This window comes from Petaurus breviceps, unplaced genomic scaffold, assembly GCF_028583685.1.
Source record: "Petaurus breviceps papuanus isolate PSGF00001 unplaced genomic scaffold, PetGlider_PUasm1.0 181, whole genome shotgun sequence".
Classification (NCBI taxonomy): Eukaryota; Metazoa; Chordata; class Mammalia; order Diprotodontia; family Petauridae; genus Petaurus; species Petaurus breviceps.
The window spans coordinates 2,345,364-2,361,190 of record NW_027185784.1 but is presented as its reverse complement, the minus strand read 5'-3'; the positions used below and the strand labels follow the sequence as shown (position 1 = coordinate 2,361,190).

The 15,827-nt window shown below is 37.1% G+C and overlaps 1 protein-coding gene across 3 annotated transcripts in view; it reads right to left on the bottom strand.

The window, feature by feature from the left end:
- CPED1 (cadherin like and PC-esterase domain containing 1) overlaps positions 1-15,827 on the bottom strand; it is a 433,414-nt gene that overhangs the window by 246,883 nt on the left and 170,704 nt on the right. For all 3 annotated transcript variants that reach the window (XM_069087089.1, XM_069087090.1, XM_069087091.1), the window contains one exon: positions 439-581. In XM_069087089.1, the coding sequence (XP_068943190.1) occupies positions 439-581 (143 nt within the window). The remainder of the gene's footprint in view (positions 1-438; positions 582-15,827) is intronic.

The window sequence follows — 15,827 nt, the reverse complement described above, 5'->3', positions numbered from 1 at the left end:
GTGTCCAAGGCTGGATTTGAACTCAGGTCTTCCTGAGACCAGGTCCAGTATTCTATCCATCATGCTACCTAGCTACATGGCTATGCTGTATAATTCTATTGTCATGAATTTTTTATAAAAGTCAATTTTGGGGTGATTTTTGTTTTGTTTTGTTCAAAGCTGTTACTAGTCATTTCTGCACCTGTGGCAATGAATAGGGTGGAGTAAGGAGAGAGGTAAAATAATTCGATATATTAATGAAGGGAGGAAAATATCCTGCAATGAGGCTACTGCCATGGCAACCACTGTAGGGTTTGAGTGGACAAAGCAGGAAGCATTCCCTGGAAGAGAGAACTGAGCAGCCAGGGAAGCAGAGATCCCAGGTCTGCTCCTCTAAACAGTGAATTTTGATGAAAAAGTTCATCCTGATGAAGGCCCTGATTTTGTTCCTTTATTTACCTTTTGATGGTCTTTGGTCCCAAAGTAGATGTTTCACTGAATGCTTCGGCTGCCAGCAGCAGTTTGCTTATAGCTTCCTTCATATTATCAAAGGCCTGAAGAGGAGAACTGACCCCAAGGAATGTCTCAAAAAACGTTTGCAGCTGTGAATAAAGGAACAAATTTATTTGTTGAAACTGAAAGTCTCAAACATTTTTGAGCATCAATTTAAAGGTGACTATTTAAAATATTTCTTTAGAAATTAAGCTTTCTTCTGCACCAAATGTAAAAACTTGTAAAAATAAGGGAAACTGTCCATCTCACTTGTCTTTGTAATATATGTTTTGATTTACAATGCACTAAGTTGGCAATACCCCTTGTGATTATTTCTCAAAAAGTCCCAAGAATATGGCAAAAAATTCCAAGCTGTTTAAATTTCTCTTAATTTGCATACCATGATTATAGTCTCATTTTACTGTATCTAATCACATTAACATCACAACTAAATATAGCCAAATAAAAGTAATTTGGGAGCAGGGGAATGTAAAAAAAAAAAGTCAACACCATCCTCCACTCAATTTCACATTGACCATTACAGCAAATTCTTCTGATTTAACAATATAGAAACCCTGTCAGAAAAGAAGATGCTGTGGAATGACCTAGTCTTGACGAGGTCATCTTGGCTCTTCTAGATGTTCATTAATCATACCTTTAATAATACATTATTGAATTCTGCTAGGAATCAAAGTCTAAATTTCTAACCTATAGTTTCTAGAATTAATTCTCTTCCCTTTTTGGAAATTGGTTGAACACTTGCCCTTCTCCAGTCCTGAAGTTCTCCCATTTGAATGATCTAAGATCATTCAAAGATTCTGGCTCAGAAAGCACATGTCCCAAGTCTTTTTAGAACCTTGGGGAATAGTTCATCTTGGTTTAGTGACTTTAACTCATTCTCCAAGATCATTCAAAGAGTCTGGCTCATAAAGCATATATTCCAGATCTTTTTAGAACCCTGAGGAATAGTTCATCTTGGCCTGGTGACTAACTCATCAAGGGCTGTTAGGTACTTTTTTACTTCTATCTACTAATCTCAGACATCATTTTATTGTATATCTGTGTGTGTTTTCCAGGTGGAAAATCTTTCTCCATGCCTGAAAAAAAAACAAAGGAAATTCTGCCTCCTTTGAAATCCAGTTCTTTCTCTGATCCTTCTCTTTTTCCTAATCCAGTATAATTACAATTCCCCACTCTTTTGTCTTTAGTTTTCCTTTTACCTGTCAGTTCATTTTAAACTTCAGCACAGTTCACACTATTCCTATGGGACCATTCCAAGCTTCTGTACTCATTCTTCTTTACCTAGTCCTGCTTCTATGTTCAGTACATGCCTCTTTAAAACTCTGTCAAAGAGTTAACTGTATACTCATACCAATCTCTTTAATCAACTCCATTTTCATTTCTCATCAGAATTGCTTCTCTGTATTTTTGTCAATTCAGTCTTGAGACTTTTCTATCCCAACTCTATTCCTTGATTAACTCATAAGCATATTTTCTTAAATGAAAGTGATAGCCTTTTATGTATCTTGTTTCTTTTGAATAATGTAGTAGTGGACTCTCCATTCTTGAAAATACTGGAGAAAAGCCAGTGGATCACTCTCGGAGAGATAACAGAAAAGATTCCTATACAGGTGTGAGTAGGACCAGTAGACCTCTGAAGTCCCTTACAACTTAGGCATTCTGGGACTATAAAGAAGTAGGAAAAAGTAAGGCAAGATTAGGTAATAGTGGTCTGGTTTAAGTGGAATGTAGAATGTGTGAAAAAGACTGGAAAAGTAACTTGGAGACAGGTTGTTGAGGGACTTAATTGCAAAGGTAAGAAGCCTATTTTTATCTGGTGTGTGACAGGGTGACACCAAAAACTTTGAACTAAAGGAGCAATATGGTGAGACCTGTGCACTATTGCTTTGACAGTCGTAAGAGGCATGGATTTGACAGCAGAGAGAATGGTAGTAGAGAGATCAGCTAGAACACTATTACAGTAGTATGAGGGAGCAGTAATGAGAGCCTAAATCGTAATGATGGCAGTGCAAGTGGAGAGGAGAGCACAGATGTGAGAGAATTTGTGGAGGTGGAATTAACAGGACTTGGAAACTGATTGCATGTAGCAGATAGTTTATTTCTGAGTTTTAGGGCCATATGTCTTAATTATAAAAGTCAGCACAACCGAGTGTTGGATGAACATAGATCCCTGCTGTGAAATTAGAGATGTGGAAATTTTTAAAAAAAACTTATAAATTCAAGGAAATATTCACTTTTTCATGGTCCCTGGTGATTTTAATTAAGGTAGTAGATCTTGAAATTAAGACATAATTAACTTTGAAAGAAAGGAACAGGAAAAGAGGCTGAGAATGGATGGGAAGACGTGTTCTAAAGCATTCAGTCCCTCAAAAACAGGAGAATGGAACTGAAGCTAATCAGAGAATTGGAATGCCTTTCTCCTCATCTTTACATCAATGCAAGAACTATAGAGAGAAGGATTGGCATAAGAAGCTAGGATCAGAATCAGGAAACAAGGGATTGTGAGCCAACAGTTGCCAATATTTAAAGATATAAAAAAAGAAGAGGAAAATGATCCTTAAGAAGTAAAAATTTTTTTAAATCTTCTTTTCTAATTTTATATGAGCGCTCTGTCCCTTGGTTTCTATATGCTGTCTGGCACATAGTAGGTATTTAATAAGTGTTCATTGGTTGATTACCTGCATCCATGGACTTTCCTAAAGGAGTCAGGAAAGGCTCCCTGTAGAAGGTGGGATTTTAGCTGGGACACTACAAGTCAGAGATAAAAAGGAAAAGTACCCCAAGGCAGGGGGACAGTGTGTGAACATGCCTGGCCAGGAGATGGAGTGTCTCTTGTAAGGAATAACAGGGAGGTCAGTGACGTGGATGGGGGGAGAGTGGAGGGCAAATTTTAAAGGACTTTGAACAACAAAAAAAATAGGTTTATAGTTTACCCTCAAGGTGATAGGTCATCACTGGAATTTATTGAACAGGGGAGTGGGGGGGGAGTAAAGTGACATGGTGAGACTTCTGTTTTAGGAAAATTACTTTGACAGCTGAATGGAGGATGTACTGGAGTAGGGAGAGGTTTGTGGTAAGGAGACCAATCAGCAGCAGGCTATTAAATTTGTCCAGACATGGCTTACCAACACTGGTAACAGTGTTGGAGGAGAATAAGAGGTATGTATGAGAGATGTTGCAAAGGTAAAATCGGCAGGCCTTAACAACAAATTAGATATGGGGGGGAGGGGTAAGAGATAGTGATTTGTCAAGGATTATACCTAGGATGTCACTAAAGATGAAAGAGTTGCCTTTGACTTGATAGAAGTTGGGACGTGGGGAAGAGAATGCGGTGAAAATATAATGAGTTCATTTTGTGATATGTTGAATATAGAATGTCTACAGGATATCCAGTTCATGATGTCCAATAAGCAATTGGAGATGCAAGACTGGCAGTCAGAAGAGAGGTTAGGGCTAGAGCAGACTTAAGAATCATCAGCAGAGAGATGATAATTAAATCCAGGGGAGCTGATGGCATTGCCAAGTGAAATAGTATAAAAGAAGAAGAGAGCCTAGGACAGTGCTCTGTGGGACATCCACTACTGGCAGTGAGACCTGAATGAAGATCCAGTAAAGGAGACTGAGAAGGAGAGCTCAGATAGGTTGGAAGATAACAAGGAGAGAAGAGAGTTGCAGAAACCTAGAAAAAAGATAGTATCAATAAAAGAAGATGATCAATGGTGTCAGGCTACAGAGAGGTCAAGAAAGATGAGGTTTAAGAAAAGGCCTTTAGATTTGGCAACTAGGAAATTGCTGGTAACTTTAAAGAAAGAAGTTCAGGTTGAATGATGAGGTTAGAAATCAGACTGGAGAAAGTTAAGAAAAGACAGAGAGGAAAAGGAAGCAGAACCTATTGTAGTGGTCGAGTTTAGCCATAAAGGTGAAGAAAGATTTGGGGCAATAGCCTGCAGATATGGAAGGATCAAATGAGGGTTTTTTTTTTTTTGCTTTATTTTTGTTTTATAATGGGGGGAGATATGAATGTGTTTATGGGCAATAGGGAAACCATAAGTAGACAGAGAGAGATTGAAGATGAATGGAAGAGTAGCAATGATAGAGGTTGCAATATGTTGGAGAAGACAGGATAGAATGAGATCACTTGTGTATTTAAAAGGGTTGGTGTTAGCAAGGAGAAGGGTCACTTATTGCAAAACAAAGGTGAAGGAGGAAATAGTGGTGGAAAGCATCTGGGTAATGTAAGATGAGGAAGAAGGGTAAAGGAGTTCTCAGTGAATAGCCTCAGGATTTTTTTTTCCAGTTAAATTATGAGGAAAAGGGGTGGCTAGGTGGTGCATTGAGTAAAGCGCCGGCCCTGGAGTCAGGAGGACCAGAGTTCGGTTCGGGCCTGAGACACTTAACACCCACATAAAAATACTAGCCATGTAACCTTGGGCAAGTTACTTAACCCCGATTGTCCTCCAAAAGGCAAAAAAAAAAATTATGAGGAAAAGTTGTCAGATAAAATAGTTGGAAGGAAGGAGATCCACAGAAAGCTTCAGGAAGAATGAAAAGGTTAGAAGAGACACTGTAGTGGGTGGGATAGTGAATTAATTAGGGAGGTGTTAATAAATTTCCTTGAAGCAGTGTGGGCCCAGTTGAGTTTATAAATTTATAGTGTGATTTTCTCTACCTTCATTCAGTAGCACCAGTGTAGGAGTGAAGGCAGCAGATGGTAGGAGGTTACTTAAAGTAGCCTGTTTGGCCTATGTACATGTTTAGGCTCTTCCACCTGCTCAGAAATTAATGGCCTAGATTTAAGAACTCAAAGAAATGAGCATCCTTTTTCCATACCTAGTTGGTGAATAACTGATTAGAGAAAAATTTCAGCTACTCAGAAGGCAATGACTTTGGTGTACTACGTTATAATAGAAAGACAAGCTATGAGTTCCTTGAGATCAGAGACATTTTGGTTCTTTGTTTTGTTTGTTTTTGTCTTTCTTTGCATCTCAAGTGCTTGGCATAGCTCATGGCACATAGTAAGCATTTAACAAATGCTTGCTGATGACTTGGGATGGAAGAAATCTGAGTTTGAATGTTGTCTCTGCTAATGCCTAACTACTTAGTTCTGGAGAAATCATTGCATATTTCTGGCTCCCAGTTTCCTCAGCTGTAAATGAAGGAAACTGGACTAATGAACCTCTAAGGTCCCCACTGTCTCTCTATAGCTATGATCCTGTGTTATTGCTTATTTTATCTGTTTAATAACACAAAAGCCTCTATCATTGTGACACTGTCTTGTTTTATTTGGTTCAATATAATTGCAAAAAAAGTTTCTTTGCCTAGCATAACTAGAGTCTAGTAGGTTGGAAGTGTCCTATTAATTTCTGAAATCATGACCTAGAACACCTTTTTAAGGAATTTTCTGAATTCAAGGACAAATAATGGAAAGAGTTCAGAAATAACCGATTTATTACAGATGCAGCTTAGTGTGGAATGTTGGGTATAGAATCAAAGGATTATGGGTTCAAATCCTGTCTTTGCTATGGTTCTACCAAAGCAAAGGTGGGCAAATCATATACTTCCTCTGGGTCTTAATTTTCTTATTCATAAAAAGTAAGAGATTGGATAACCTCTGAAGTTCCTTTTTAGTTCTAAATCTATAACCCTAAAGTGAGAAAGAATTTTAAAATCAATCAGGACTCCCATGTGCCCCATTAAATGACATCTAATAGGTGTTTTTTATTTATTGATATAAAACTAAAAATTCTTAAGGAGATAGATGCTTTAGAAGCAAGGCAAAAATAAACAAAAGTAGATCTTAAAACATTTTAATGTGACACTTTTTACAAAATGTTTATCATCCTTCTTCCATGAAAATTGTAACACAAAGTTAGTATAAAATGAATTCAGTCCTATCAACCACAGAAAATGCATGTGAAAGATAATGGTCATAAAATCAGGGAATCAAACTGTCACCGTTTGTTTGTCTCATATATTTAAAGAAATAACTTGGTAAGAGTTGGAACTTTTACAACATCTATCTTATCAGACAACTTATCTTAAATATATTTAAATTAAATAATATATTAAAGTAAATTAAAATAGTAACATAAATTAAATAATATTAAATTACATACATATATGCATATGTTTTTAGTCCAGACCTAACTCTGTGATTTCATCAGGGCACAGAAGCTCTGAGGGTGTACAAACTTCCTCCAATGATGCAGATGGGAAACTCACATGTAACTTGTAGTCTTAGAGGATTGTCTAGGTGCACTGAAAGGTTAAGCAACTTGTTTAGGGTCCCATGACCAGTATGTGTCAGAGATGAGACTTGAATCAAGGACTTCTTGACTCAAGAATCTAGCTCCCTATACACTAAGCCATGCTTCTTTTCACAACAGACATGTCTGTTTACACATACACACATGTATGTACACATGTATTATGTATGTGTGTATATATATACATAGTTATAAAGAATCCATTCCAGTGGAAAAGGCAAAGAAAAGTGAGTATAGAGTAAAAGAAAAATGTAGAAAACTTTTCTATAAGACAGATCCAAATAGGGCAATTTTTAAAAATCTAAGGCATCCCTTGACCTATGACATTATAGTATCCCAGAGAAAATAGTCCAAACTGTTATTGTGGAACAACATAATTTTCTTGCTTATAAAAATGTGATTATCTATTGCTTTCAATTTTAAAAAGATGGCAGATAAAAGGATTTATAGTGACTTGGAAGATGCCTGAAAAAAGGACATAGTTACTGACTTTGGTTTTTAAAAAGGAGTATTTTAATTTAATATGAAACATTTAACAACTAAAGGCATAATAAGAAAATTCAGAAGAAAGGAAATAATTTTATCAAAGAAACTTCTTAAAATCAAATTTCTGACTTGAAGTGCAACTGTAGCAACTGACAGACCTTCACAATTCTGAATTATGTGTAAAGTTGAACAGGATGGAAGCTTACCAAAGTCCACTAAAATTTGTTTAGATTTCACTCTGCAAGAGATAAAAATTTTATCTATAGAGAATAAAGAATAATATTGACACTGAAAATGAGTTTGCAAAGGCTTTCACAGACACATTCAATCCAGCAACCATATTCCCATGAGTTAACTAGTTTTCATTGGACTGAAGGCTCAAAAATGATGGTTACAGTAGAATCATTCATAAAATGATTTTTCAGAATCAGATGCAGCTTAACCACCTACAAAACTTTATAACATTGGGAATATCAAAATGTTTCCCTATTACCATAGTTGGTGTTTTATTGCTTATTTACCTCTTAAATTAGATCCAATGACCAGACTGTCTCCTGCACCTACTTGAAACAGCTTTATCCCCAAAGACAAGGGATGAGGGGGAAATGATATAAGCTCCCCTTTGTAAAATACTTGGCAAATCTTATAAATACATAAATCTTATAAAGTCCCTTATAAATGCTCACTGTTATAAATAATAGAGGTAAATTCAAAGCTCTATTCAAAACATGATTTATAAGATAAAATTATAACCAAGTTTATGTTTGAGAAACATGTGTGACATACTAAGATAAAGTAAGGAGGGCACATAGTAATGCCTATTACACACACACAGATTCTATTTAATGAATAATTCTGAACATCCTATACAGTTGCTAAAAAATACCCATGCAACTAGCTGATTCTTTAGTTCAGTTAAACTGCCAGATACTTCCCTAGAACAGATCAAATATGATTTCTGGGTGTACTATCTTATTTGAATGGATTATTGAGTGCTACAATAATGGTTTTTCTAAGAGTTCCATGTAAACATAACCATGGTATCATGAAATTCTTTGAATGGCAAAATGGCACAAGATTTTTGTGCTATTCAATACTAGCTCGTGGTATATTGACAATTGCCTTCTCTGCAAGCTGCCCAACTTCAAATGTGAAAATGAGGTTCATTTCAACTGTCTGGCATTTTTTTTTAAGCAATCGGGGTTAAGTAACTTGCTCAAGGTTACACGGCCAGTTATTTCTGGGTGTGGTGCTGAGTATCGGAGCCCAGATTTGATCCCCAGGTCATCCCAACACTGGAGCTGGTGCTCTTACTCGTTGTGCTACCTGGCTGCCCCTAAGCAATTGGTGTTAAGTAACTTGCTCAAGATTACACGGCCAGGTGTTTCTGGGTGGGTGCTAAGTGTCTGAGCCCAGATTTGATCCCCAAATCATCCCAATACTGGAGCTGGTGCTCTTACTCATTGTGCTACCTGGCCGCCCCAACTGCCTGGCATCTGATGCAGGGTAATATTAGGAAGAAGGTCCCTAAAGGCCTACTACAGGTAAGTGAATGATTTATAGTTTGGGGAAGGGGGGGCAAAGGATAGAAATAGGGCTGGGGAAGGAGTCACAGAAAGAACACATGACTGTGGAAATGTAAACATGAGTGGAGTGTTTGCATATACAAGGCTGGAGTGGTATCTTTGATTATGAGAGGGTTGTAAACATGGGCTTGTGGGTAAAGGCATGGTCCATACCTCAGAAGACCTCAAACACAGATCTGCCATGAGACCTATCTGAGACTGCTCTTAAAACTGCAGGGAAAAATAAGAGCTAGTAAGCTTCCCAGACATGGTAAGAGCTGTTATTTAGTGGAGACACAGATCAAAATTCTAATCAGAAAGGTCTATTGAGCAAAGAAAGGGAGGAAAACTGCTCAATTCAACAATTGCATGCATGGATATACTTTTCTATTCAGATGACAATAATAATACTTATATTTTTTTAGTTCTTTATAGTTTACAGAGTGTTTTATATACATTAACTCATTGTATCCTCAAAATAACCCTGTGAGGTAGTTAGAGCCAGTGGCATAATCTTCATGTAACAGATGAAGAAACTGAGTATGAGAAAGATTCAGTGGTAACTGACACCCACATCACTGGTAAGTGGCAAAACTAGGTCCAGAACCTAAATTTTTCTGTCTTTAAGGCTAGCTTGTTTCCCATTATACTATGCTGCCTTACCATGATTAATGTGTAGAATTTGCCATTGCACATGTGATGGCACTACATTCAGGAATGTAGGGGCTCTCTGAAATGCAGTTGAATTATTCATTACTATAGTCTGATAGGGAAGGGGACAAAACTGTTGGCATTCCCAAGTAAATGCCCTTCAGCTCACTTCTAAAATATCAGTCCAACAAACGAGTACTCATGTAGACTAATAATTACCTTTTGGAAAAACTGAGAAAATTTCTTTGCAACCTAAGTCAAATTACTTGGATTAAGAATGAGTTTCTTGTTAAGCCAAATGATCTAAGAATATAAGTATTCTCACTATTTGTTTTAGCTCGCTGATAATTGACTTCATTTAGTCTAAGCCATTGAAAAACACTGAATTAATTGGCTGAACCCAAATTAGAATGCTTTTTCCCATTTCTGGCATTAGATCAAAAACTCTACTTATTTAAATAAGCTTTGCATTTCTATGGTATGAATCATTTCATTCACTTGTACTCCCCTACAGAAACCTGAGCTTTTGAACCATTTATTAAACTTTCAGAATTCAGAACACCCATTTGTTATGGTTCAATCAGTCACATAATTCAAAATACAAAATTCTCACATATGCATCCTAATGAATTGATCAGAAGTACAATATAATATGCACAGAGCTGAGAGTAGTATAAAAGTTGAATTATTTGCTTGGGATGACAGGACCTCCAGCTTATCATCATTAGTCTTTTCCATAAATGGATATATAATCTTTATTATCCATTCTGGAACTGATTGGAGGAATATTAAGGAACTAGAAGATCCAACAGGAAAGAATAAAAGCCAAAGTTGTAAAGATTTTATCACTGGTCTTGTATATATATATGCCAACTTATTTTCTCTATCCAGATACCATTCTTATTTCAGGACACATTATTTCCATTATAGCTAAGCATGAACTTTCTGTAACAATCATCAATAAACTAAATTCTGACAGCTTTTCTTGGAACTTTTCCACCATGAATCTCCTTTATTAAGTGTCCTGCAGAGAAAATATATCTGAATGAAAATCATTCTTCATCAAATCATTGCAAAGCATTTGAAAACATGGATACATTTGGGGAAGACTACCCAACTTATATATGGATAAATTCCCAAATCAGCATGAAAATAATAAAGAAAATGTTCTCCAATTGGTTATATACTGAGTCTTTCATACAAGATAACTTATTTTTATATGCCTTATTAGATTCTGTGATCAATCACTGAAATGGAAGAAAAATGTACTCTTGATACCAAAAAAATTCAACAAGTTTTGTTTGCACCATGAACAAATAGTCCAACAGTTCCCCTTTCATTCATACTTGGTTATTATGGTGATGAAATCTAATCTTTTTTTTCCTCATACCTTTTATCATAGTACCCACAGAGGAAGAATCAAAACATTATTGATCATATGGTATATTATTTAAAAAATAATGCAGGTCTAATTGTTATACACATTTTAAAATTATTCTAAACAATATTCTAATCAAATATACCCAATATACAAAATATACTGATATAACTAAATTCAATGTCTTCACACATGATGATTGCTGACAAAATTTTATGGATATCACTGATTTGTTGGCTAACTGGAAAAGGATGTAGATTAAATGTATCAACTATAATTCCGCATATTATTTGAGGGAAAGGAGATACATAACATGAAAAAATCCAACCCTAGGGAAAAAAAGACACCCACCAGATAAAAGTTCTGACATGTCTCCTCTCCATTACATTTTCCCTTTCTCTATGTTGTATTTTTTCTGTCATCACAGTTTCTCCTCTTCAAAGCCTGTTATGAATCTCCTCCTGCTCTCATCAACATTCTCATTGACATCCTATTCTAATTCTCTCTCCCAGCTCCATTTCTTTCTTCTTCCTTTTCATGAGCCTATTCTTATCCTGGTTCCTTTCCTCTAACTCTGTATGCAATCCTGCCTAGCTAAGTCTCTCTTTCTAAAAGAAATCACCTGCTTTATGTAAAAAGTAATCTAAGAACCCTCCCTCCTCCTCAAAGTGAAAATCTAGAATGTAACTGCCTTTCATTTCTCTCTTCCAATTCTAAGTCTTCTGATTCCTATCCAAACCACTGACTAGAAATAGCCCTCTAAGATATCGAATTACCTTCATCTGACAAAATGTGCAGTTTCCTTTGTAATATTATTCTTTTCAACTTCTCTTCTGAATTAAATTTAGTTGACCATCTCATCTCTGACATTTATTTCTGACTCCTGTTTTTTTTTTTCCTCATTAGGGAATATTTTCTATGAACCCTTTTGTTCAGTCTCAAAGTTCCTCCCACCCCAACTTTTTGTAGGCATAAGCAAGTCATGGGTTATTTTCTTTTCCCCAAATAGGATCATGGATTTGTAGTTGAAAGCGACCTTAGTGCTCATAAAGGAAACTGGTAGTGCAGTGGATAGAACACTGGGCCTGGATTCAGAAAGACTTGAGTTCAAATCTAACCCCAAACACATTTATTAGCTTTGTGATCATGAGCAAGTTACTTTGCCTCAGTTTCCTCAACTATAAAGTAGGGATAATAGTAGTGCTTACCTCACAGGGTTATTATGAAAATCAAATAAGGTAATATTTGTTAGGGGCGTCTAGGTGGCACAGTGAATAGAGCACCAGCCCTGGAGTCAGGAGGACCTGAGTTCAAATGCGGCCTCATACACTTAGAACAAAAAACTAGCCATATGACCTTGGGCAAGTTATTTAACCCCAATTCCCCTATCTTCCCCCTCCAAAAAAGATAATATTTGTTTAAAAAAGACTTAGTACAGTGACTAGCACATGGTTGATGCTATCTAAATGTTTATTCTCTTGTTCAGTACAAGCCAAATACAATTTTACAGTTGAAGAAATTGAGGCCCATGGAAGGGAAGTAATTTGTCCAAAGACATACAAGTATGCTAGTAAGAAGAGCTGAGAAACAATCCAAAATCTTCTGACTCTATAGTAATCTTTCCACCATACCTCTTTTTACATTCATTACTTCAATAAAACAATCTGGGCAATAGTGATTTCTAGGTTGGGCCACATTTTCTTCTACTTGGATGTCCCATGAACACTGACTCCTTTCCACGACGGTCCACAATCTAATACCATGTAACCTGTAATTACTTGGTAAACATTGTTTCATAGAGAAACCATGCTTCAAAAGGCATTGTTTTAAAAATGAAAACCCATCCCAGATGAGTTCATTTAGTCTCTTTTCCTGCATTAACTGAACCTATGAACAAAAATACTTGGAAGAGAGTGATATTCAACAAAACACTTCCTGCCTGACTACTGCAGGCCATGTGGGAGATGATCCTGCTTCTTTCAGGGTAATCCTTTGCATTTAATGGCCTGGCCAGCATCTTATCAAATCTTATGTGACCAGATATGGCTCATCACCCCAGCTAGATTTGAGCATTAGCTTGCCCCAATACTATACCACAACAATCCATTCCCATTTGAACCACTGTGGTTCCTGACCCAACTCTAGAGGGACTCCTAACACTCTTAGGAAAAAAATGATCCTTCTTTCTCTATTTCTATTCTATTGTGCTCTGTTCTGTCCTATCCTAGAAGCATTTATTAGGGACTTACTATGAGAAGTAGTAGAGGATACAGGAAGTAAGCTAAAAGGATGATATGGGTTCAAGTCTTGTATGTGACACATATTGATTGCATGACCCTGGGCAACTCACTTAATCTCATCATGCCCTAAGACAAATGTTTCAGTACCAATTGGCAACTGCAAACAGTTGTTGCCTATTTATACAGGCAGAGAGAGCTTCTTTACCAGGAACTTTGTACACCAATGATATCACAGACCCATACAAAAAAATAAAAATTAGATGCTATGCTAAGTGCTAGACATACAAAAACAAAAGTGAAGGAGGGCATGTCCTCAAGGAGTTACATTCTGCTGAGGGAAAACAGCATAAGCACAGATAAATGTATAATTGGCATGGTTAAGTCTGGGACGGGGGTGGGGAACCTATGACCTCGAGGTCATATGTGGCCCTCTAGGTCCTCAAGTGCAGCTCTTTGACTGAATACAAACTTTTCTGTGAAAGTGAAGTTTGGGTTCAGTCAGAGGGACATACTTGAGGACCTAGAGGGTCATATGTGGCCTCAAGGCTGCATTCCCCACCCCTGGTCTGGGTTTTAGGAATATCAATTTGCTAACTGTATGGAAGAACTGATAAGGGAGAGACACATTAAGAGTCTTCTGAAATAGTCCAGGTGAGGTGGCCTGAACCAGAGAGATGGTTTTGTGAGGGGACATATTTGAGAGATATCATGGAAGTAGAATTAATAAGAATTATTGGATACAGACTGGATAAGTATGGGATTGGCAAGAGTAGAGTCAGATAGCTATGAAATTGTGAAACGAAGTGACTGGAACTTTGACAGTACTATGGAAGTTAGGAAGAGATTTAGGAGGGAAGAAATGAGTTCAGTTTTGGACATATTCAGTTTGAAATGCCCCTTGGATATCAAAGTGGAGATGTCCAGCAGACAGCTAGCAATGTGGGAGGAGGGCTCAGGAAAGAGATGAAGGCTGTGTATGTAGATCTGGTAATCATGTGTATAGAGGCGATCATCAAAAGAGGATGTGTGGGAAGGAAAAATGGAATAGGACAGATTCCTGGGGTAGCCATAATGAATGATGCTAATGGTCCAGGAAAGGAGACAGAGAGAAGGAATGTACTAATCAAGTAAGAAGAGAAATAAAAGAGGACTGTCACAAAATTCCAAGAGAATATAGCAAGAGACAATATGGAAAACAGTTTTGAATGATGCAAAGAAGTTCAGAAGGGAGAAGACTGAGAAAAGTCATCCTTATTATAGGAATTATCTCTCCTTTTTTAATGTTATGTGTTTCAATTATTTTTAGATACTAAAAATCAGTAAGAGATTTCAAAACCTTCCTGAATTGAGGAGATCTTGAGAGAAGTTTTCCAGAGTTATGTTAATACAATAAGGTCTGGACGTATTAATTGTCTTATCTCTGCCAATGATCTAAGATCTAAAGATAACCTGCAAAAAGAGGAAATCTCTCTCCTCCATAAAAAGCACAGCTTTTAATTTAAAAAAATATCAGTATAGTTCCTTGGGCTGTCTTAGCAAGATCGTGGGAACTCAAATTTAAAAAATTATAGCAATTTTCTAAAAAGTATAGCATTTTCTAAAAACTAGGTGGCATAACAGACAAAGTGCAGGGCCTGGGGTCAAGAAGACTCATTGTCCTGAGTTCAGATCTGCCCTTGGATACTTACTAGGTATGTGACCCTGAAAAAGACACTTAATGCTGTTTACTCATCTGTAAAATGACCTGGAGAAGAAAAGAGCAAAGCACTACAGTAACTTTGCCAAGAAAATCCCAAATGGGGTCATGAAGAGTCAGACACAACTGAAAAATGACTGAACAACAAACAACAAAAAAAGGATGACCCATCAGGCATATGCCATTTAGGAATAACTTCCCCTGGATATAACTTAAGAGTTGAAGAAACCAAACCACATCAAGAGAAAAGAAACAGCTGCAATAAACAACTAGAGAGTATTCTTCAAGTACAGCCATTGATAATGCTGGCAGAATGATTGTAAGGTCAGCACAGTATGGCCTGAAACCCAGCAAAGTAATCTTTGGACGTCAGAAAGGAAAATACACTTCTGCTCCAGGTGTCGAAGGGCAAAAGTAAGACTCCAAGGCATCTTGGAGCCAATATTATATTCATGAAGGGTCAGGAAGGTGATTGCATGGCAGTTCCTTAAGGAAAATCTCTGAAATGAATTTGGTATTAGGAGAAGAAGCACTTTCCTCACTTCAGGGGCCCCACACCTAGAAATAAGACTAGAGGACAAGCTCTAGATGAGATGAAAAATTCTGGCAATCAGAATCCACCTTGGAGTGAGACTAGCATTCAACCTAGATAAAACTAGGATCAGTCAAAACTGAGGCAAGACTTAAAAACAGGAGCCACAGTCATGGAATGAGGAATAGCTAAAAAGGGTCAAGGACCAGGCTTAACTCTTTCTACATCAGCACAGAAGACAAGAGGTAGACTAAAACTTCTATAACTTTAATGGGATCATAGTGTAGGAAGCCCATTGCCTGCCATCCTTTCTTTCCACCTTCCTTCCTTCTTTTTCCCTTCCTCTTTCCCTTCTTTCCTTCCTTCCTTTCTTTTGCTCTTCCTTCCTTACTCTCTCTTCTCCTTCCCTTTTTCCTTCCTCCTTCCCCCTTCTTCTTTCCTCCCTCCATCATTTCCTTCCTTCCTTCCTTCCTTCCTTCCTTCCTTCCTTCCTTCCTTCCTTCCTTCCTTCCTTCCTTCCT